This window comes from Pan troglodytes, chromosome 6 (assembly GCF_028858775.2).
Source record: "Pan troglodytes isolate AG18354 chromosome 6, NHGRI_mPanTro3-v2.0_pri, whole genome shotgun sequence".
NCBI classification, from domain to species: domain Eukaryota; kingdom Metazoa; phylum Chordata; class Mammalia; order Primates; family Hominidae; genus Pan; species Pan troglodytes.
This window is the reverse complement of record NC_072404.2, coordinates 164842806-164864388: the sequence shown is the minus strand read 5'-3', so window position 1 is coordinate 164864388 and position 21583 is coordinate 164842806. Positions and strand designations below refer to the sequence as shown.

The 21583-nt window shown below is 57.6% G+C and overlaps 1 protein-coding gene across 23 annotated transcripts; it reads right to left on the bottom strand.

The window, feature by feature from the left end:
- Positions 1-885: 885 nt before the first annotated feature.
- On the bottom strand, positions 886-20533 carry KRBA1 (KRAB-A domain containing 1). Of its 23 annotated transcripts, none has more exons than XM_009454479.4 (17): positions 20393-20533; positions 15792-15918; positions 15336-15455; positions 14474-14629; positions 13925-14080; positions 12906-13037; positions 12501-12674; positions 11575-11730; positions 10615-10812; positions 9976-10149; positions 9404-9577; positions 6790-6942; positions 6095-6277; positions 5124-5318; positions 4897-5037; positions 3689-3793; positions 886-2251 (listed from the first exon to the last, which is right to left on the bottom strand). In XM_009454479.4, the coding sequence occupies exons 1-17, from the start codon at positions 20402-20404 to the stop codon at positions 1410-1412; spliced, it is 3198 nt and encodes a 1065-aa protein (XP_009452754.3). In that variant the 5' UTR covers positions 20405-20533; the 3' UTR covers positions 886-1409. The 23 variants fall into 23 exon arrangements, with proteins under 23 accessions (XP_009452754.3, XP_024213844.3, XP_009452753.3 ...); XM_024358076.3 differs by having other exon boundaries at positions 13925-14077; positions 20393-20532; XM_009454478.5 differs by having other exon boundaries at positions 20110-20522.
- Between the last annotated feature and the right edge of the window lie 1050 nt (positions 20534-21583).

The window sequence follows — 21583 nt, the reverse complement described above, 5'->3', positions numbered from 1 at the left end:
GTGTCCCAGGCTCCTCAGGGACCTGAGGACAGGGCTAAGTGTGCCAGCTCACACCAGGCTGGCCCTGCCAGTCAACAGGTGCACATACAGGTCCTGAAGCCACCTCAGGTCAAATAAGGGATTTGGGGGCACACAGGTTGCATTCTGCCTCTTGGGAAGATGATGCAAGGGAATGACAGGCAGGCTGGTTCCAACGCATTGCCAAGCGCCAGCTGAGCGGGCTGGGAGCAGGCACATTCCGGTAACCAGGACAGAAGTGGGCTAGTGATACCTGGTCATGTCTTTTCCCAAGACAAAACCAGGAAGACTGGCCCAGCCCGTTCGGTGTGTTACAGGCTGAACTGTGCCCCTCCCCAAATGTGTATGGTGAAGGCCTAACCTCCAGTACCTCCAAATGTGACCTCACTTGGAGAGGGGGTGTTTAGAGAGGTAATCAGGTTAAAATGAAGTCATTAGGATGGGCCATAACCCCATACAACTGCTGCCCTGATATGAAGGGGAAATCTGGAGACAGCTGTGTAGAAAACACCATCTGAACAGGAAGACAGCCATCTACAGGCCAAGGGGAGAGGCCCGGGACCAATCCTCCCTCCCAGCCCAAAACAGGAACTGAACCTGACACCTGAATTGTAGACTTCTGTCCTCCAGGACAGAGACAATATGTGCTGCTGTTGAAGCTGCCCAGTCAGGGTTCCTCTGTGAGGCAGCCCCAGGGGACTCAGAGTGTGCCCCAGGAGTCCTGTGGGAATTGCCCCGCCCTTCCTGGCACACTCCTGAATGTTCTCGAGGATGTCTGGGAGACGAGGCAGCGTGCTGGTGGCACAACCAGCCCTGCCCCAGCGTGGGCCCACATGGAGCTCCCTTCTATAGGAGTCAGGGCCTTCCTTAGCAACTCACTTCTTTAATTTCAGAATCCACAGAGGTAAGTCCAGCTTAGACCAGGGGGCTGAGTTCTCTCAAATGAAATCTGTGCCAATATTTACTCCAGGAAGGCAAGAGCCCAGCCCTTCAAGGCTCCTGAGATCAGGAACAGCTGGTGGTTAGGAGGCGCTCTCCTGGCCGCTCTAGCTGTGTGGGGCACCCCCTGCATATGTGGGGCACACATGGCCTATGCACACCACCCACCTACAAGCTTGGGCGGCTCCAGTGGGAAAGACAGGAGAGGGAAGCAACATTTGATTGAATCTGAGCCAAGAGGGCCAGAGGCTGAGGAAGGCACCCCCACAGCAGCCTTCTGAGCAAACAGCACCTGGGGGCTCTACCCAGTTGGGACAAAGGGCGAGGCTCCCAGCAACAGTAAGGGAGATGGCGTCCTCTGGGAGAGGGTGGCCTGGGGTGGGGTGACAGGGCTTCCACGCCACCACTGCACCCTCGGCAAGAACGAGCAGATGTGGAGAAGAGGAATGCCATCAATGCGCCCCCCATCTCGGGTCCCTGTGCTCCCCACCCCACAGTTCTTCCTGGAGGGCCCTCTGCACTCCTCCCAGCAGGCTGCTCGGCTCCTTGGGCCGCTCTGGGATCCCGTCTGGTGCCACTCCTGAGGTCGGCACATCTGCATCTGCACTGGCTGCAGGAGGAGAGGCTCCCTGCAGGGGTAAGGCAGCAGGCACTAAAGGGGGAAGGGGACTCTGGTGGCCCCCGGTATGTGCGAGGAGGGGGTGTGCAGGCGGCGCAGCATGGCAGCTGGGTGTAGAGGACAGCAGCTGCTGGGAAGAGCTGCAGTGGAGCCCAGGAGGTTCTGCCGGGGGAGCGTCTGGAGGCAGCGGACGTGCCCGGCGAGCGGTCCCTCTGGAGAGTCCTTGCAGGTCACCAGCCCTGCAGCTCTCTCCCTGGCCACGCAGGATCTTTGGTTTAGGCCTCGTGGGTCCCTTCTGCCTCCAGTAGGGCAGGTGTCTGTGACCAGGGCCATGAGCCCAGCGAGGTCCCCGTGGGAGGGTCCACATCCAGGAAGCTTGGCCCATTGGCCCAGGGCCTTGGGGGCGCCTCCCCAGCCGATTCACCTGGGTCCTCATGGTGGCCACTTCCTGAGCCAGGCCTGCCAGCGCCGTGGCGAGCCGATCCAGCTTCTCCGCAAGGGCAGCACCGAGGCTGTGCAGCTCCTGCTGCAGGGGCTTCCCACAGTGGCATGGCGGCTGCAGGGAGGAGGCTGGCAACACAGGAGGCGCAGCTTCCGGAGGGGGCAGCTCCGGAGGGGGAGACTCACTGGGCAGCTCAGGCAGGCCCTGGGGGAGCAGCCTCTCATGGGTCTTGGCTAAAACCAGAGCAAGGACCGGTCAGAGTTCCTGGTTTGTAAGGACCTTTCTCTCCCCAGAGGTCCCATGAACCAAGGGTGCTCAGTACTCTGCCTCCTCCAAGGCCCAGCTTCCAGAAAGGAAGGAAGGTGGGTGAGGCCTGAGAACGCAGATGCCAATGCTTATGGCATGAAAACTGGCTATGTCTCCTGGCTGTTCCCCAAACTGATGGGCAGGATCAAACACAGGTTGGGTTTCTGTGGTAACCAGGCTTTCCTAAACTGCGGTCTTCCCACCTTCTAGGAATCGGTGGGTCTTTGTGTTGTTGATGAGACCAAATGGCACCCTGCCCTAGGAGTCAGTGAGAAAGGTCCAGAGCCCCCGAGACAGCATGAGGCCAAGGCCGTGGGAGCACCAGGAGATGGGCCAGGCAAGCCAAGGGCCTTCTGCGCATTTTTTTGTGGGGTGACCCTGGGGCCACTCCAGAACTCAGTGCTCTTCGTTACAGGCAAACCACAAGGGTTCCCACCCCCTTCTGCTTTTACTCTCCCTATTGAGAAGTTACAGATTCATAGGAGTCATAAGCTTTTTTTTTTTTTTTTTTTTTTTTTTTTTAAAAAAAAGATCACCTAATCCTTCGCCCTAAATTCCCTTGGAATTGGTCCCAACCCTGGGCAAACCACAGGAAAGGCTTGGCCAGGCACCTGCCATTCCTAACCTGTTTAGCCCCAGGCCAGGCGCAGAGATGGTTTCTTCCCTGTTTCTCTGGGCCCCCAGCTGTGGCTCTGCCCTGCTCTTTTCGGCACCTCCAGGGCTTTAAACCGAGGAAAAAGTGAAGACTGGAGTAGCTAAAGGACCCAACCGCTGTTTGGTCAAGTTCATCAACAAGGATCTCGGCCTGGAGACCCCAGCCAGGACTTCTACAGAGGACAGGCAAGGCTCAGTGGCCCCAGGCAGCTCAGAGCTCTCAGCAAAGTGGTGGTGCCTGGACAGAAGCCAACATCCTGAGCCAGTAAGAGAACCTGCTGCAGGCCACACTGAAAGTTCCTGGTGTGGGGCTGTCCCCAAGTGACCCAGGGCACTAGGTGCCAGGCCCCCTGCATGTCTCCACCATGAGTCCGTAGGGGCAGGTGTGAGACACGGAGCCAACCCTCTCACAATGACCATGGCCAGGTCATCCTAGCCTCAGTTTCCTCACCTATTCTCTAAAGTCCCCTCAAGCCCCAAACTTCGATCCTTCACTTCTCAATTTCCACCTCTAAAAGGTGTGTCTGCTTTTATGAAAATCCCAACTGCTTCTGTGATAAAACACTGAAAGGAAATATGCAACCTGAAGTGCATTACAGGTGAGACTTCCTACCCATCACCCAAACACTGACCCTGGAAGGCTGTTTTCCCCAAGCTGGGGCTCTGGGTCCTGGCCCGTGCAGAGGGAATGGGGGAAGTCACCAGTTCACCTGCAACTCTGGGTCTTCCATGTCCAAGCTCCAGGCCTCTGGATGCTTCACTAACCCTGGGCCTTTTCTCCAGCTGAGAAACCGGGCAGGGATCCTGAGCTGTACCTATAGAAAGAGCACAGAGACCTTGGGGCAGGGAGACGATCATTTGGCCAGAGCCATTCTGACATACCCTAAAACAATATCAAACTCTCAACTTTTAAACAATGATTAAATGAGATAGAAGACGGAAACTTGGCCCATGAGGGAGCCTAATTCTGGTGGAAGGACCCGCCGCGGTGCGTGTGTGTGTGGTGTTCCTGCCCTGTATGCAGGGGGCTCCGGCAGGAGGAGGCGGCTGGGAAGGCAGCTGGGAAAAAGGACTCTCATCTGCGGGTCCTGCCCCAGTGAGACTTCCAAGGGCGTGCTGGGGCATCCTGTGGTCCACACCCAGCCCACTCTGCCATTTTCCGCTAGGCCCACTGCGGAGTGAAGAATGTGGTACAGCCCGGGTCTACACAGACTAGGGCCAATGCCTGTAAATGGAGCCAGCTGCAGGAGTTGGGGAGAGCTCCCTCCCCTGACCATTTCTGGCCTCTTCCTCCTTCTCCCCTGCTTCTCCCTCCTTCTACCACTGCTTCTCCCTCCTCGTCCTCGTCCTCCAGCACTCCTGAGGGGGCCAGGACAGCAGGTACTCTCTAAACTCTCTTTTCTCCCAGGCAACCGGGACCTGTCTCCTGTCCCATCTGCTTTTTCTGCTAGGAGCAAACAGTGGGTCACAGTGAGATTGAGAAGCAAGGTGGCCTGGGGCAATAGGCAGCATTCTAGCTTTCCTAATGGGACACTCTCCAAGAAGTACCCCCAGCTGGGGAAATCTCACTTTTGAGACTTTTGTTATTGATTGCCAAGTTTTAAAAGCATACGCTATTATTGTATAAATACATCCACATCTGTCTACATGCACACGTGTATATTAGCAAGTGCAAACACCGTGTACGTGGCATCAAGTGAGTGGCTCAGACCTCCCTGCAGCTGCTCACCAGCACCCCCAGCAGTCCCGCCCTCCTTCTCAGACACAGCTCACCTTACAGGGAACTAAAGCATGGCCAATGTGCAGGACTCCCTGGCAAGAGCCAGGCAAAGCGACAGGCAGGACTCAGAGGATCCAGTCTGGACTCCTGGTCCTCTGGGGGACGCATGGGCGCCCCCTCAGGAGACCCCAGGCTCACCTGCACCGAGGCCGCTGCAGTACCTGGGCTCTGTTCTCCTGGGGTCTTCACCAGGGCTGCTGCCACTGCTGCCAGCAGGGGTCCCACCAGGACATAGGGACAGAGGGACAGGAGGCTTACAGCTGGGAAGGCGGTCCCTCTCTAACGTCACAAACAAAGCTGGCATCAGAGTGGTGACTGGCGCCCTGGCACACACCCTGCTATCCTCCCTCTCCGCACAGGCTCACCCTGGGGGAGCGGCTTCCAGAGCTCAGGCTCTGGCCTCGGGTCTTCTCCTTCAGAGCCGCTGAAGCTCGAGCTGGAGCCGGGGCTGGGGCTGGGGCTGGGGCCTGCCACGCAGGCGAAGCGCAAGGGCCTTACAGGCAAGATCCCCCTCAGGGCGCTCTCCAGGCAGTGCAGCGGGGAGGGCTTGGGGGCAGACCCTGGGCAGGGGACCAGAGAGTGCTCTGTCATCAGCCTGAAGAGAGCCAGGCCTCTGCCTTAGTGTCTGGGCACACAGAACCAGTCCCCTTTTCAGCTCAGCCCACAATCAGCATGCGTTCTAGTGGAGACTAAATGGCTGCCTCTCTTGCCAGAGAAAGAGGACAAAAGTGAAGCCAGAGCCTGGCCAGGACCCCAGCAGCTTTGGAAAGTCTGCTGGGGAACTTTCTGGAAGTCTCCAGTCCTTGGAAGCCATTAGCAGTCAGGTTCTAGCCAGGCCTAGGTCTCACAGGCCAGGCGGCTTCTCCCACCAGGCAGGTGCCATCCCTGCACCCCAGTATCTCACAGGGGCCAGCAGCCCAAGGGTGGGGCTCAGTTAGGGCCCATCCTTGTCTGATGGGAGGGTCAGCAAAACCGCATTTATTCAGCAAAGGCATCCCAGCAGGCCCTGCAGCAGATCTAGGAAGGAATTCTGCTGGAAGTTAAACCAAGCAGCAGCAGTGGACGGCGGGAGCCCCCTCAAGAAGCTTCTCCACTGGAGAAACCCAATGGATGGACACAAACAATGATCTTCCCGACCCCGCTCCTTGTCAGCACTTTGTGACACTTTATCTTCTTGTTTAGCGAACCTCAGTTTCTGTTTGGCACCAGCTTCTGTCCTCTAGGGAAAGGATGAGAGATGGGGAAGAAACAGAGGGACAGAGAGGGAAGTCTATTTCCTTGTCAAACACTTTAACTGAAGCGGGGCTGTCAGTACCGAGGGCAGGTGCCAGCTCACCCTCTGGGAGCCACCTCCACACTCCTGGCCTGGTGGCCCCAGGGTCTTTGAACCCCCGCTGGTGGCAGGCGGGGACGCAGCTGGAGGTGAACACCTGTGGGCTGACCAGATGGAGGCTCCGGGTGGGCGCTTCTCCCCTACTCTGCCCGAGACGGGCTGACTCGCGGGCCTCGGCCCTCAGTCCTGTTTTAATGAGAAATCAGAAGGCCTGTCAGCCCCACGGGGCCTTGTGCTGCCACAGAAGAAGGGACAGGGAACAGTTTCTGCCATTGCTGGGCTCTCAGGCACACCAGCATCAGGTGTGGGAAACACCCATCTGTCATGTTCCAGGGAGCGCCCGAACCCTCCAGAACCTCTCTATTCCCAGACCCAGCTGCGTGGACCCCTGGGCTTGGAGACTGGTGCCCAGACACCAAGGCTCGTGGGGCTGGCACGGCCGGGACAAGGACACCCAGCCACAAGGAGCCAGCTCCAGCTGGGATGGTGGAACCGCAGACAGTGGCACTAAGGTGCCAGCAGGTCTACACATGTGTGCTGCAGACTATCTGGCTTTCTGGCCTCCAACAAGGCTCTGCCCAGGCCTGTTTCCAGAGCACCATGTTGGCTCAGGAGCAGATCTGAGCCCACAGGTGCAGCGCCTAGGGCATCCTCAGAGCAGCCCTGTCTACACCCAGGGCCCCGGCAGCCACTATTACCTTCCTTGTCTGCTGTCCAGTTCCTGGGCTCTGCTCTCCTCGGTCCCCTGTCTGCTGCTGAGGAGCAGGGCCAGGCAGGCCGCAGCGCAGGCATAGGTATCTCCTTGAGACAATTCTCCAGACCCTGCAGCGGGGAGCTTCCTGGTGGGCTTCCTGTGAAGATCAAACATTCACAGATGAGGGGGACTGTAGCTCAATCTCTACAAACTGCAGAAGCCCCCTGTCTTCTGCTGTGTCCAGGGAAGGGGGGTCACAGGGGTGCTGGGCACAGAGCACTGGACGTGTCAGTCCTGGCTCTGGGGCGGCCCTGCTTTGGCTGCCGTGGAAGAAGCCTGGCCTGTCCTGGCCACCCACACAGAAGCCTGGCCTGCGGCTGTCATGAGGGCGTTGGCCACAGGTGTGAGCTCTAGTCCTCCTTAGCACACCCAGCTGCCACCACCGTGAGGGATGACACATCCTGTGTCCCCAGCACAGGGGATGGCCCCACAGATGGAATGTGCTAAGACTTCCTTCACCACTCACAGCAGGGGAACAACACAGGCCCCCTGGCCTCTGGGCCATGGCAGGCCAACATGCATGCAACTTCAACTAGGAAAGAACTAAATACACTGCAAACATCCTATTTCCAGTGACAGCTGTGCGAGTAACAGGAACTAGATGGATTGAAACTCTGGAGTGAGGAGAGCCCTTCCTAATAAAGCGGACAGTGCTGCCACTCTCTTTCCCGAGAGCATTTGCTGACGACTCTGGGCCCAGGCACAGGGTGGGAGGGTAACCCTCAGAACTTCTGAATGTCCACAGGCTGGAAGGGCAGGGACCAGCCCTTCCAGACCAGGAAGGGCTGGAAACCAGAGGACCCCCACATGCATTTTCTCCACAGCACGTTCGCTGAGTTCTGGGGCAACAGAGGGAGCCGGGAGTTGGCTGGAAGCTTCTGACAGGCAGTGTGAAATATCCTGCAGTTTGGGTTACTTAGTAAACAAAGTCTGCCCAGGCAGGACACATGAAGCACGCTACTGAATACCACGCTGCTGTCCAAAAGAAGAAACTGGTGCTAGTGGCCAAGGAATATGAAAAGTATAGAAAGGGGTCAAAGACAAATGCTGACGACAAAGGCAGCCTGGAGGGGGCATGTATAGATGCTGCCCTCTGTGTGAGGAGGAGGAGGGGAGTGAACGCACAGCAGTGGCAGGAGGGGCTGGAGTGCCGAAGGCTTCATTTTCCCTACATAACCTTTTATAGCTTTTGAACAAAGCTATGTGATCATATTACCTATGAAGTCAGTTGCACTTTAGGGGAAAAGCCCCACACCCAAGGGGCTAACCCATAGTGGGGCTTGGGAATTCAGGCTGCTGTGGACACTGGCAGGCCCCAGGCCTGTTCTACAGGCCCCACAGGCCTGGCCAGAGCTGTGGCTGCTGTGAGAGGCCTGTTCGGTGAATACATTGGCAGTCAGGACACAGGTGAGCACGGAGGGACTGGTGTCGGCAGGACAACACAGACCAAGAGGACTCGGATTAACCAGGTGGGGGAAATAAAAAGGCCAAGAGGGGATGCTGGAGTCCTGCAAGATCCCCAAGTCTGCAGGAGCAACTCGATTGGAGTGACCGGGGGAGGCACAGGTCACCAAGCACACGCTCAAATGTTTCTGACATGAACCTCACTGTATGTTTTCCTAAGTTGGGGGTCAGTTTGATATTACAGGCAATTCTTTGTGGCTGGGGTAAGGAATTCAATGCAAAAAGGAAATTTTTATGTATTTATTTTTGAGATGGGGGTCTCACTCTGTCACCCATGCTGGAGTGCAGTGGTGTGAACATAGCTCACTGCAGCCTCAAACGCTGGGGCTCAAGTGATCCCCTGCCTCAGCCTTCTGAGTAGCTGGACTACAGACTACAGGTGCTACTCCACCCAGATAATTTTTTAAATCTTCTGTACAGGCTGGGCGCGGTGGCTCATCCCCGTAATCCCAGCACTTTGGGAGGCTGAGGCGGGCAGATTGCCTGTGATCAGGAGTTCGAGACCAGCCTGGCCAACATGGCGAAACTTCTCTACTAAAAACACAAAGATTAGCTGGGCACGGTGGCGGACACCTATAACCCCAGCTACTCGGGAGACTGTGGCAGGAGAATCGCTTGAACCCGGGAGGTGGAGGTTGCAATGAGCCGAGATTGTGCCACTGCACTCCAGCCTAGGCAACAGGAGTTAGACTTGTCTCAAAATTAAAAAAAAAAAATTTCTGTATAGACGGAGTCTTATTATGTTGCCCAGGCTGGTCTCAAACTCCTGGCCTCAACTGATCTTCCTGCCTCAGCCTCCCAAAGTGCTGGGAGTACAGGCGTGAGCCACTGTGCCCAGCCCAAAAAGATTTTAAAAGAAATCTTAGACATTGTCCTGTCCCTTCTGAGACAAGTCACTAAAACGGAGCCCCCCCTCCACCCTAGGCTCCCACAACCCACCCAAGGTAAGTCCCCCATCTGCTCCTGCCTCAGTATCCCTGGCTCTGCTCCCAGCATGGGCATGGGGGTCTGACCCAGTCAAGCCAGAGGGACTGGGCAAGGGGCCTTGAGTCCTCTCCCAGGATGAACCCCAGCCTCGGGCTGGCCCAGCTCACCTTTTCCAGGATGCTGCCCCTGGTTCCCCACAGGACTCCCAAAATCCAGGTCCCAGTCGGTGCTGCTGGATGAGGAGAAGCTGGTGGGGGTTCCTCGGGGGGCCAGGGGCCTGGTGGGGCCATCTCTCACACAGCTCTGCAGACCCAGAGGCAGAACAGGCTCTCTGGTCGCTTCTGTAGGGAACAGCACAGTTGTGGTCACCAGGAGGCTCACTGGAGAAGAGACTCCTGGGCCATGGGGTGCACGGGCACCAGAAGACCCTGCCCCAAAGTATCTCCCACTAGGGTTTCCCTGTGGCACTGATTCAACTCCCATAGCACGTGACCCACAGAAACCCCACAGTGAGTCTCGTGACTGGAGAGAGTTCTGAGAGAAGGAAGTAGGGCAGGAAGATCTGCACTGGCTTTCAGCACATGCGGGCGGCTGTTTGGGGGTGAGTATGAAAGGCAGCCTGGGGGAACGGGCCTGTGTCTCAGGAGGCCGGGGAACACAATGACCCGACAGTCCTCAGCATCTGCCTCCGCTGCCACGCTCAGGGACATGCCACCCCGCGCCCATGGCCACAATCTACCTTCACTGTGTGATCTATGGGGTTGCAGTTCAGGCTTCTGAGACCTAGAGTCTCCTGGCTGGGGGTTCTGGGAACAAGAAGTGGGTGGCAGCTGGGAAGGTGACGACCCATTTGGGGGAATGCCCTTCAGACAGGCTTCCAGGGCTTCCAGCGGTGAGCTTGAGGCACTGGCAGCTGGAACAGGAGAGAGCACCCTGTTACCATCTCCCACACATTCCAGCCTTGCCCATCAGACCCCTGGCTGGCTCTACCCGACGTGCTTTCTGCAGGGGTGACGAGTCCTGTACCAGGCTCTGGCACCTGCCAGGCAGGAAACCCTTCTGTGGGAGACTGATCGGCTCTCGCCCCCCACCCTGCTCCCTGGAAGGCATGAAAATAGGAGGGGAGTGAGGAGGGCCACACGTCAGCAGGGGTAGCTTTCAGGGCCAGGAATCACTGCAAAACGAAGGCCCCGAGGCAGCGGGGGCTTGGACAAAGGCCTGGGCTGAGGAGGCCGTGGATGAAGGGATTCACTGCTTGGGAAGAAAGGCCAGGGGGCGGCTCCCTGCTGAGAGCTGCTTCCCTGGGGTTACTGGAACCTTGCCAGGGACTGACAAGCCCATGGGGAAGACCACCAGAGCAGCCAACCTCAGGCCTCACCTTGAGCCTCAGGGCCCCAGCTGGGTTGGGGGACCCCTCTGGTGTCTCCAGTGGCTGAGGGACTGAGGGGCTGCCTGCCAGGCTGACAGGATGCGGGTCCTGGGGGGCTCTGGACCCAGCTGTTCTCCATCTTCACAGAGAGCAGACTGCCAGCTCCAAGACCAGGACAGGGAGGAGGGGTCAGGAGGCATCCAGGCCCTGCGGGAGGAGGCCATTGGGAAGCCCAAGGTTCAGGCCTGGACTCACCCTGAGAATCCCTTGTGGCCTTTATAGGGTTAGGAGGGGCTTCCAAAGCCCCTGTGCCTCCACGGCAGTCACTGGCTCAGACTGCTGTCACTTGTCAATCACCAGCAGAGACCTGAGTCACACGCCTCCTCCCCTACCATGGCCCCTTGGGGTGCCTCCAAGGTTTCTACCAGGCATGAAGTCGGCCCTCCCCAGACAGCACCAATCATGTCTTTCTCCATGGCCAGCACACCTGACTCAACCCAGCTGCTCAGGGCTTTGTTCTGAGAAGCTAACAAGCTGAGGTGACATGCACGGAACATGAACCCATGTGTGGGCTGGGTGGGTATAATTAGGATTTGGGGTTCCCAGCTCTCACACACATGGCAGAAACCTGACCCAAACACACAGGACCCCAAGCCACAATGAGGAGCTGCGTGTGTGCTGGGCTAGAGCTCCATCCTCTATTTCTTGATCTCGCTCCCTCCCCACTTTCCTTTCAGAATGTCCAGCTCCTCCTCTAAGAGCCAGCCTGAGAATTATCAAGTGCTGACCGAGCCCCTCCCACACAGCTCGCTCCACTTACACAGTGGGGATCCCCCGCATCCGGCTCCTCTTCCCAACAGGCCAATATGGGGGCCTGAGTGTTTGTGGTGGGGGCCACCTACAGCCCTGCCTGGGGCAGGGTAATGTAGGATGTCTGGGGGCCCTCCCAGCCCAGCGAGAAGCCTTTACCTCCAGAACCCCTTTTCCAGGCTCCTGGATTCTCCTGTAGCCGTCGGTTCCCCACTCCTGAGGGACTGGGATGCCTGTCCTGGGCCTCGGGGAGCTCCTTCAGACAGTTTAGCAGACCCTGGAGGGGACAATCCCCTGAAACCGCCTCGGTCTTCACTAAAGGAAAAAGGAACATGTTTTCACCTGGAGCTCAGTGTCCTCAGCCTTCATGACAAACAACAAACAGGGGACAAGTTAGAAGGGCGTGGGGCCAACTTTGAAGATGAGGCTCTTCCAGTGGCTCGCTGAGTCTTCCCAGTGCCTGGGTCCACACACCTGCCAGAACCGGATAGGGCAAAGAGGGAAGCCATGGAAGTCGCCCTGCAGGCAGACAAGTGGCATCACTCTGAGGACAAATTGAAGGAAGTGGGCTGTCAGGGTCACTGTTTGAGATAGCTCTGGGGTCCTGAACAGAACTTACATTTGAGGAAAATGGAGTTGTACAGTAAGCACATTACTGCAGCTAAGCTCACTGTGGCCCTGTGAGTAGGAACAGCCTAGGCTCAAGGCATCAGGAGCCTCTCTGGGTCTGACTCCAAGACCTGTGCCCTGGCCCCTCCACCATGCTGTCCAGAGCCCAAGCCCACCCCATGCATCATGCCTGGCGTCAATGCAAAGCAACACATGAGCTCTGCAGCTCTTCCCCTCGGGTCCCAAGTCGGGAGGAGGAAGAGACATGAAGAAACCAGGGCAAAGCCTGCTTCCGAGTTTCCTTTTCCCAAACGCTGCCCTTAAGAGAGCCACCTGGCTCCAGAAAGGTGACACTGGCAACACAGCAGCGACCAAGCTGGTAATGATCCCTAAGGGAGACAGTTTGGAGCAGGAGGAATCGCTGTTGAAATGCAAACCAAGCTTCAGAGACCTCAGCCTGAGGCCCCAGGACTCACCTGCCCAGGGCGGGCTCCCAGGCCCCAGGTCTGCTCTGGTTAGCCTGGACGTGCCCAGGCTAGGGAGAGGTGGCAAGAAGCTTGGGGATGTCTCGGGGTGCCGGGGCGCAGGCACAAGGATTTCCTTCAGACAGTTGATGAGGCCTTGCAAGGGGCTGTTCCCAGGAGAAATTCCTGTGGCACATGCAAGGTGGGCCTGGGTCAGTGCAGTCCTGACGGGACACCGGGAGCGCTTTGGCAAGCATTCAGGTCTCCGGGCGGCTGAGATTCCCGCCCGTGAGAACGCAGACAAGGCCTGCCCGGTGGAGCTGCCACCAGGCCCAGGCGGGGGAGCAGCATGACCTCCTCGTGTGAACTAAACACACTTCCCCATCGCCACCCCACTAAGGAAAGCCCGCCTCTCACCAGCCTCCGAGGTCCCTCTCTCCTGTCCTCTGTGGCTCTTCCTTCTGCTGGGGCTATGGGTGGGAGGGCTGGGCTCCCCGCCCAGGGCTCCTGGGCCTTCCTTCCTTGTAGGCCACGGTTTGTCGGCAGTTTCTGTTGCAGGAGAAGACAAGAGCGCCTTTCTAGCCCCAGCTCCAGACTCTGGAAAATCACCCCAGATCTGGTTCCCATAGAGGACAGCCCTCTCCAGCCACCCAAGTCCCTGTTCGAGGAGGGCTGAGGGCCTTTACCGTTTCTTTCTGGTTTAACTGGAAACAGCAAGACTGTTGGTTCACTGTGAACACTCCCAGACCCTTCCCCCTGAGCCCAGCCTCGGAATTTGGCTCAGCAAGTGATGCCGGCAGCCTCGACATGTAGGCCACAATCTCACACTCACGCTTCTCAAACCAGGGCACACACAGGGCACACAGAACCCCAGAGAAGTGTGCCCGACGACCCCTGAACACCAGATGAAACCACGGCTAAATGGGGTATGCTTTTTGGGAGTGCCAATTTTATTCCATATAAATTTGAAGTATTTTTTTATAAAAACAGACAAATGCAAAATTTGTGAGAAGTTTTAAAAATAAAATGAGACCCCAGAGAAATCCTAGGAGCTCCCCTTGACCTGCTCTGCAGTTAGGGTTGCTGTGATGAGACGGTCTAAGGATCAGACCAGTGCACACAGGTAGGTCAATGCTGCTGGCCGTGGGCCTGCATGTTAGAAACTGCCGGAGGCTTTCTGTGTACAAAGTGCTCAGTGATCGGGGCGGGATGACAGGCTCCCCAGGGGCTGAGCATCACACCTCCTCTTTGGTGTTTACACCAGAGGCTAAATATGTTGTCCTGCTCCCTGGCGTACTTTGTTAACAAAAGAACAGCACAACAAGGGAACTGAGTCCTAGAAAAAAATGAAGAGGGCACAGGGTCCAGGTCCTCTGACGCCACGATCGGGGCTTTTGAAATGCTGGTTCTCCCTGTCCCTGCTGTGTCAGACTCACTGATGGGGAGAGGACTTCCCTGGACCCCGTCACCAGTTGGGCCACTGGAACATGAGCTGTCGGTGGGCGTGGTGGCCAGGTGGGGCCGGCTGGTAGGGCCGTCTGGAAGGCAGCTGAGCAGGCCTCGGAGAGGGCAGGGCTCTCTTGCCGCAGCTGCTGTCGGGAAAAGAGGGAGAATCAACAACTGGTAAGATGCCCCTAACATTGTCACACTGTCACATTCTGGGTCCTTCCCTTGCCATGTACTGCTAACAATGACCAGGATGTCAGCCACCTATGTGTCGTCATCACTGGGCTCTGAATGGGGCCATGGTGGGTGGAGGGTGACAAAGCCACACAGAAACCACCATGCTAAAGTCAGAGCTGCCCTCTCGCCAGCTATGGGCATGTGCTCAGAGGGCGGCACACAGCCTAGCCATGAGGAACAGCAGGTGACTCTGCCTCCCGGCCTGTGCCTGCAAGCCCACATGTGGTGCAGTGCCATGGACTTGCGCTTCATCATGGGGAGTGCAGAGGAGGCTGCGTGCACTGCCCCACTGTCTGACTTACCCTCGGGGCTCGCTCGCTCTCCATCCAGGCTGGCTCCCCGGCTCTCGCTCTCGGGGCTGTCCATAGCGCCCTTGACTTCTCCAAACAAGAACTCTGGGATCTCCTTCACCAGCTGCACCAGGGCTGTGAGGTGCAGGCTGTGCCGGGGCTGTCCCCCTGCAGAGAGGCCACAGTGACCCCCCGCACCCCTGCGGCTGCTCAGCACTCACACCTACGTGCGTGTTTTCACACCCAGCATCTCACGTAATCCTCCCAGCCACATGAGGAGCAGCCAGAGGAGACACCATGTCCCATGAGATATAGAGGACCTGGGCTCAAGCCAGGCGCTCTGGCCAAGGGACAGCCAGGGCATGGGGGCGGGGCCTGGGTAACAGGGCTCCTCTGTTCTACGTTACTCATTAATCTCCATGCCTCCCAGGGGAATGCCCAGGCGGGCTGCCGCCACACTTCTCCCACCATCTGGGCCCTCTGCCTTTCCTGGCACCCCCTAAATGCCTGGCCTTGCCCAATCTGGGCCAGTGGAGCACATCCACCATCTGAGGTCTTGGGATGTAAGCCTCGTGGCAGGACTTTTGGGAGCTGGGGCAGGTTCTGCAGGGGTGGCTGTGATAAGGCTTCAGGGTGGTGGCGGGTGGGGGGCCTGAGGCAGGAGGTACTCTCCAGGGTGACCCCAGGCTTTCTCTGAGTGCTTCTCTGCATAACAGGCTTCCAGCCCAGAGGGATGAGGGGTGAAAGCTTGGGAGGTTGCAGTAGGGGAGGCAGGGAGGTGAGAGGCTGGACTGAGTAGGCTGAGGTCACGCATTGCCTGGGGCTGAGGACCGATGAGTGGGAGGAGATACCCAAAGTCTGACAGATAACTTACCCTGGGGATCTCCACAACCAGCAGGCTCCTGCCCCTCATCAGCGTGGCTCCCTCCCCCAACAGCTCTTCCAGGCTCTGAGGGTGACAGGAAAGCAGAGAGGGGGAGCAGCTCAGCTGTCCCTGGGAAAGAAGAGGGAACTGTGGCCCTGGGAATGGAGTGGTCTCCGCTTCGCACACAGTTGCATCGCAGCCCAGGCCCCTGCAGGTCTGTGCACATTCACGTGACCACTTAAACTCAAAGAACCGCAGAGTGGTCGGAACCTCAGAGGCCGCCGCATACCCCCACCGAATTGTACCTAGAACCTGGTCCCGGGACATAGAATAGCAGCAGCGTGAACGATCCCCGTGTTCATTTCTCAGGTGGAAAGACTAAGGCTGCCGGGTCCCAGGGACTCCGGCCTCCCTTCCACCGCCCACCAGGCTCCTGCCACACGTGCTGCTCCCTCCCGTCCTTACCCACAGAGACCAGCGTCTCGTAGTTCTCCCGCATCACGTCTCGGTAGAACTCCCTCTGCCCCTCCTCCAGGAGCCGCCACTCCTCCTCCGAGAACCGCACGGCCAAGTCCTTGAAGGTGATGGACACCTGCAGGCACAGTCTCCGGGGGGGTTGGTTGTTCCATCCCAGAGGGGACAGCCTAGCTGTCCCTGCACTTGGTAACCCCACCTAGGCCTCCAGGCGCACACTCCAGGATAATAGCCAGGGTCTGACATGCAGGAATCCCCTCAAGAGACAGTGCCGGGGGTGAGCTGTGTCTCTGCAGAGACACGCTGAAGTCCTAACCCTCACGCCTGTAAGTAGGACCTTATTTAGAAACAGAGTCCCTGCAGATGGAATTACTTAAGATGAGGTCATACTCTTAAGTAGGGGGGTCCCTTAGTCCAGTATGACTCATTCCTTATCAGAAGAGACACAGAGACAGACACAAAAGAAGAAAGCTGTGTGAAGACAGGCAGAGACTACAGTCATGCAGCCACAAGCCAAGGAATGCCCAGGGCCACCAGAAGCCACAAGAGGCAAGAAGGATCCTGGCCCAGAGCCTTCAGAGGGAGTGTGGCCTGCCCACACTGTGACGTAGGGCTTCGGGTCTGCAGGGCTGTGAGAGAAGACATTCTTGCTGTCCACCTAGTTTGTGTGCTGGGTTTAGAGAAGTGCTCAGAAGAAACCTGGGGTTGCCCTTGGAAGCTTTGGGTCACCAGGCTCCTTTACACTCTGTACTCCTATCTCCTATTCTCTGTACTCATCTCCTCCTACCCTGCGGCTTTTTAAAATAACACGAACATTTTTGTCTATGTTTCTTTACAAAATAATCCTTCGGCTGGGTGCGGTGGCTCACGCCTGTAATCCCAGCACTTCGGGAGGCCAAGGCAGGCAGATCACCTGAGATCAGGAGTTCGAGACCAGCCTGGCCAATATGGTGAAACCTTGTCTCTACTAAAAATGCAAAAATTAGTCAGGTGTGGTGGTGGGCACCTGTAATCTCAGCTACTCAGGAGGCTGAGGCAGGAGAATTGCTTGACCCTGCCTCAAGCAGAGGTTGCAGTGAGCCAAGATCACGCCATCGCACTCCAGTCTGGGCAATACGGCGAGACTCCATCTCAAAAAAAAAAAAAAAGTCCTTCAGTGGACTTTAAAGTGGCCATCAGACACTAGAAAATGACCAGCATCAATAGGCTTGAATTTAAAATTATGGCAAAAATTAACTGTGCAAATTAAGCAAACAGAAGGTAAATTATGGGAAGGGTCCTTCCTGTTGAGAAATGAATGTTAAACTGTTTATTTGTGAGAACAAATTATTAAAGAAAACGAACACGCTCCTAATAAAGCAAAGACAATTCACCGCTTGTTTCATCTGCTCAGGGCAGTTATTTTAATTAATTAATTAATTAAGACAGGACCTTACTATGTTGCCCAGGCCGGTCTTGAACTCCTGGGCTCAAGTGGTTCTCCCACATTGGTCTCCCAAAGTGCTAGGATTACAGGCGTGAGCCCCTGCACCCACCCAGGTCAGTGATTCTAAAAACTGTCCCAGGCTGGGTGTGATGGTTCATGCCTGTAATCCCAGCACTTTGGGAGGCCCAGGTGGGTGGATCACCTGAGGTCAGGAGTTCAAGACCAGCCTGGCCAACATGAAACCCCATCTCTAATAAAATACAAAAATTAGCCGGGCATGGTGGTGGGTGTCTGTAATCACAGCTACTTGGGAGGCTGAGGCAGGAGAACCTGGGAGGCAGAATTTGCAGTGTGCCAAGGTCACAACATTGTACTCCAGCCCCTGTTTCAAGAAAAACAAAAAACCGTCCCTGCCACTAACCGGCAGCCTTGTTGTCCACTTACTGCCGGGCTCTCTGCCTGTTCTCCCTGAACAGCTGATAACTTGTCCCATGCAGTTACACTTACCAGTGCTCCCCTCTGGCCAGGCTGCATCTACACCCCTGGCAAGGGGCAGCCCCTCCCGTGACTGCCTGCCTGAGGCCCGGAGGCCCAGAGGCTAATGGGCAGTGAGACGCCGCAGCCTTTGCCTCCTGCCTCGATGTGCAGACTCTCCCTGAGCAAACCTCTGTGGCTCTGGCCCAGGTATGGTCACTCCCTCTCAGGAACAGTCTCAGACACCCTCTGAAACTTCTCTCAAAGAGTTATTTACATTTCTTCCTAGCATCTTGGAACAGAGAAAATGTAGCCAACATCAGGGTCTATGCAGAAGAGCGTGCAGAGCAGCCCTAGACCGCTGTCCTTAGGAAGGCCTGCTTGCCAGGAGGGCTCAGGCTGGCTTCCAGGTATTTAGGTGTCAGGAGGCTTCCCACCATTCCCTAAATGATGGGAGTGGCTCAAGGTGCCTAGGCTGAGCAAACAACGTGGTGTGTGCCACACCCCTGCTTTCCTTCTGGGAGTCTCGAATTTTGGTTCATGCCAGGCAGAGGGTTCCCACATGACATTCTGATGGCTCAACACAGGGCTGGCAAGGCAGGTCTGAGCTCTAGGTAAGAACATGATACCAGCTATGTTGGTTCCACTGGTACCACTGCTGACCTGATGTGGCCATTAAGAGGTTCCGGACCCAGAGACCAGGGCAGAGCACGGTGACTGGGGCTTAGCCTCAGGAGCCAGGCTGCCAGAATTCCAATCCCTGCCTTGTTTCATACTAGTTATGAGACCTCAGCCAAACCTAACCTATTTGGGCCTCAGTGAACTCATCTATAATACTGGGATCATAACAACCTACCTCATAGAGATATTGTGAAGACAAAACAAATACAGGAATAGTGCCTAGAACAAATGCGGGGACTATTAATATTAAGTGCTATGATTAGTAATACTGCAGCCAGACCTGTCTGCCTAATGCCCGCTTGCAGGTCTGAGCCTGCCAGCTGAGCTCTTCCACATACTGCTCCTGACCACCGGTGTCTCTCTCGCTCCAGGCTAAATATATCCCAGCTCTTCCAGGAATCTGTAAGAGATGCTTTCCAGGCCTCTCACCATCTCAGCCTCAAGACAAACTGTTTTGTGACAAAATTCTTACAAAATGAGAATGGGAACTGACTGTGGCCAGGGTAGGCGCTTCTGCCAGTGGCCTCCCTCTCCCCAGAAAAAGCAAAGAGTGAGGGTTTTGTGTGTGAGGGAGTGAGCAAGTGTGAGTGTGCAAACACCTGGGCTACAACACTCATCTTCGGGAGGAGGAAGGCCACCACTGGCTGGCTCTGCCCACACACCACCGGCCTTCCTCCTCGGGCCTCACTTCACCTCCTTCCCCCAACCAATGGAGAAAAGCTTTCTGGGCTGACCCAGGACTCTTGCAACCGGGCAGCCTCCTAGCTCATAGCTGCACAGTGGTCCTCCTAACATCACCCTTCCACCATGTCACTAGCCCAGCACAAAAACTGCAGCTTCAGTGCCTGCTGGACCTGCCCCTCTCTCACAGTCCTTCCCAACCTAGACCTGCTCTCCCAGTGGGCCTCAGGCTCGGGCTCCCTGATCAGACCCTGCCACAGGACCTCTCAACCTGGAGGCTGTGCTCACATCGCCCTGGGCTTCTGGGAACCCTCCCCGCTCCTCTCCACCTGACAGTGACCTACCACTCCCCAAGGTCACTCCTGGCCACCTTCTCCATGAAGCTACGTAGTGTGAGGATATTCCCCTCATCAGATCTGAAAGGTCAATGGCCCAAACTCCTCACTTTACAGAACAGGAAACTGTGGTATGAGGAGGCCTTAGGATGGGGCCATGGGCATGTCTGAACCAGGGTGTCCCTAGGCTACTTAACTGTGCAGCCAGACCTGAAAAGGACATTTGACTGTCCCTGCCCAACAACATCTAATTTGCCTGGCCTCTCCCTTCTCCCCAAATGCTTGGGGGCACTAATGACGCCAAGGGCCTGGCACAGTGTTTGCTCTGCCTAGTCACACGCTGCCCCCCATCCATGGCTGCCTCGGACTGGCCAAAGCTCAGGAGCCACCACGGTTGCAGAACTGGCTCCAGGTGCCCATCCAGAAGAACGTGGAGCAGTTGCTGGTATCAGCACCAGATACCTGATACCTCACTGATATCAGCACCAGAGTTTCCCAGCATCGTCACAGCCCACACACAACCTAGCGCAAACGGTGCCCAGGCTGTCACGGCCTGGGGCTCTCCCTCCAGTTCTCGGATCTAAACGCCTTACCTGCAGGCTTCCCAAGACAAAACTTGGGGTTTGTTCTATCTTTGTTTCTCCCCATTTCCACGTCCCCAGCCCCCGGGATCCAGGATTCCACCAAGAACAGAAGTATGAGATTTACTCACTGCCTCCGAGGCCTTCATGCCCACTCTACCAGGATAACTTGTAATGAAACAAGCCACGCCAAGGGGGTTTCCCCAGGTGGAGACTGGGCCGTGGGTACCGGCGGCGGAGAGCTGGAGAGAGGTTGTCCGAGGACCTGAACTTCCCGGCACGAGCCCCTGAGCATCAGGCCTGCCCCGCCTCGCCCAGCCGATCCAGAAGTTGAGGGGGGGTCCCAGCTCTTTTTCGCCCTGCCGCCTTCGGGGCCGCACTGCGCCGAGGGGTCCGCGCGTCCGCCTGCCTTACCTGGCGCGCCATCCCCGGGCTCAGCCTCCCCGCCACTCCTCGGTTTCCGGCGCGGCCCCTGGCGCGGGCGCACGCGACCCTCGTCGGCGGCGGCCCAGGTCCGCGCAGGAGAAGGCGGGGCCCGGGGCCTGGGCCGAGGGGGAGGGGCGGGGGTGGGCGCGCCCGGGCCCGCCCCCGGCCTCGTTGAGCCCGCCCCGCGCGCCTCGCATCCCTTGGCGGGTGGTGCCGTTTCCGCCCGGAGCCCCCGGCTTCGGCGGCCCGGCGGCCGGCGCAGACGCGGACTACACTTCCCAGAAGGCGCCGCGGCGCCGGCTCGGAAGCGGGGGCGGAGACAGGGCGGGGCGGGGCGGACCTGGCTCGGGCCTCGTCTCCGCCCCCTCCCCTCGTCCCCGCCCCCTCCCCTCGTCCCCGCCCCCAGCTGCGGGTAGAGGTTGCGCGCCGAGACCCGCCAGGCGACTGTGGGCGTGCAAGCCCGCGGGTACGCGCCGCTTATCACTCATTCATTCCCGCAGCCACCACTCGGCGCGTCCCATGTGCCAGGGGCTGATGGTGGGGATGAAAAGGGACCCATCTTTCCCACAGGCCGCGGTCGAGGAAACCCGACCTGGAGTGAAAGGGGTCGAGGGTCCGGCCGGGCGTGGGTGGGCCAGAGCAGCTGCCAGGCCCCCGTACATCCTCACGTCTTTCGCCCGCGCCCCCGCTCGCCGCAGCCATGACCTACCTTCGTGTCACATTTTGCGTGCCTGTTTGCTGGTGTGGTAACCCCAGTTGTTCCTGGCACATAGTAGGCCTCAAATAAACGTGTGGTGCGGGAAGGAAGCGCGGCCCACCCTCCTCTGCCCCCCGCCTGCGCTTCACGAGTTCGAAGGCCTGGTCTGGGCGGGCGCTGCGAGAGCGCTCCGGGGGTGCGGGCGAGGCGCAGCGAGCCTGGTTTTCGTGTCTGGAGAAGGACCCCGTCATTTTTATAGAAGGCTGCTGGAAGGGGGCCTGCGGGGCTAAGCCTGCTGTGCCAGACAGAAGCTTGGAGGGGAAGGGGAGCCTGTGGTCCCACGCAGAGGAGACTCTTCTCTGGGTTTGGAAGCCCCGTCCAGACCTTGCGGCCCAGACAGCGCTCTGCCTGGGCAATATCGGAGGGAAGGAAAGGGAATTCCTCGCCCAGTCGCCCCGGGCTGGCCCTTGCAGCCGCGCCGG

Coding starts and splice junctions, on each gene's coding strand:
- KRBA1 (XM_009454478.5), bottom strand. Junction 10,813..11,574: donor CTGGAAAAGGGGTTCTGGAG/GTAAAGGCTTCT, acceptor CTCCTCCCGCAG/GGCCTGGATGCCTCCTGACC. Junction 6,278..6,789: donor CTGGACAGCAGACAAGGAAG/GTAATAGTGGCT, acceptor TCATTAAAACAG/GACTGAGGGCCGAGGCCCGC.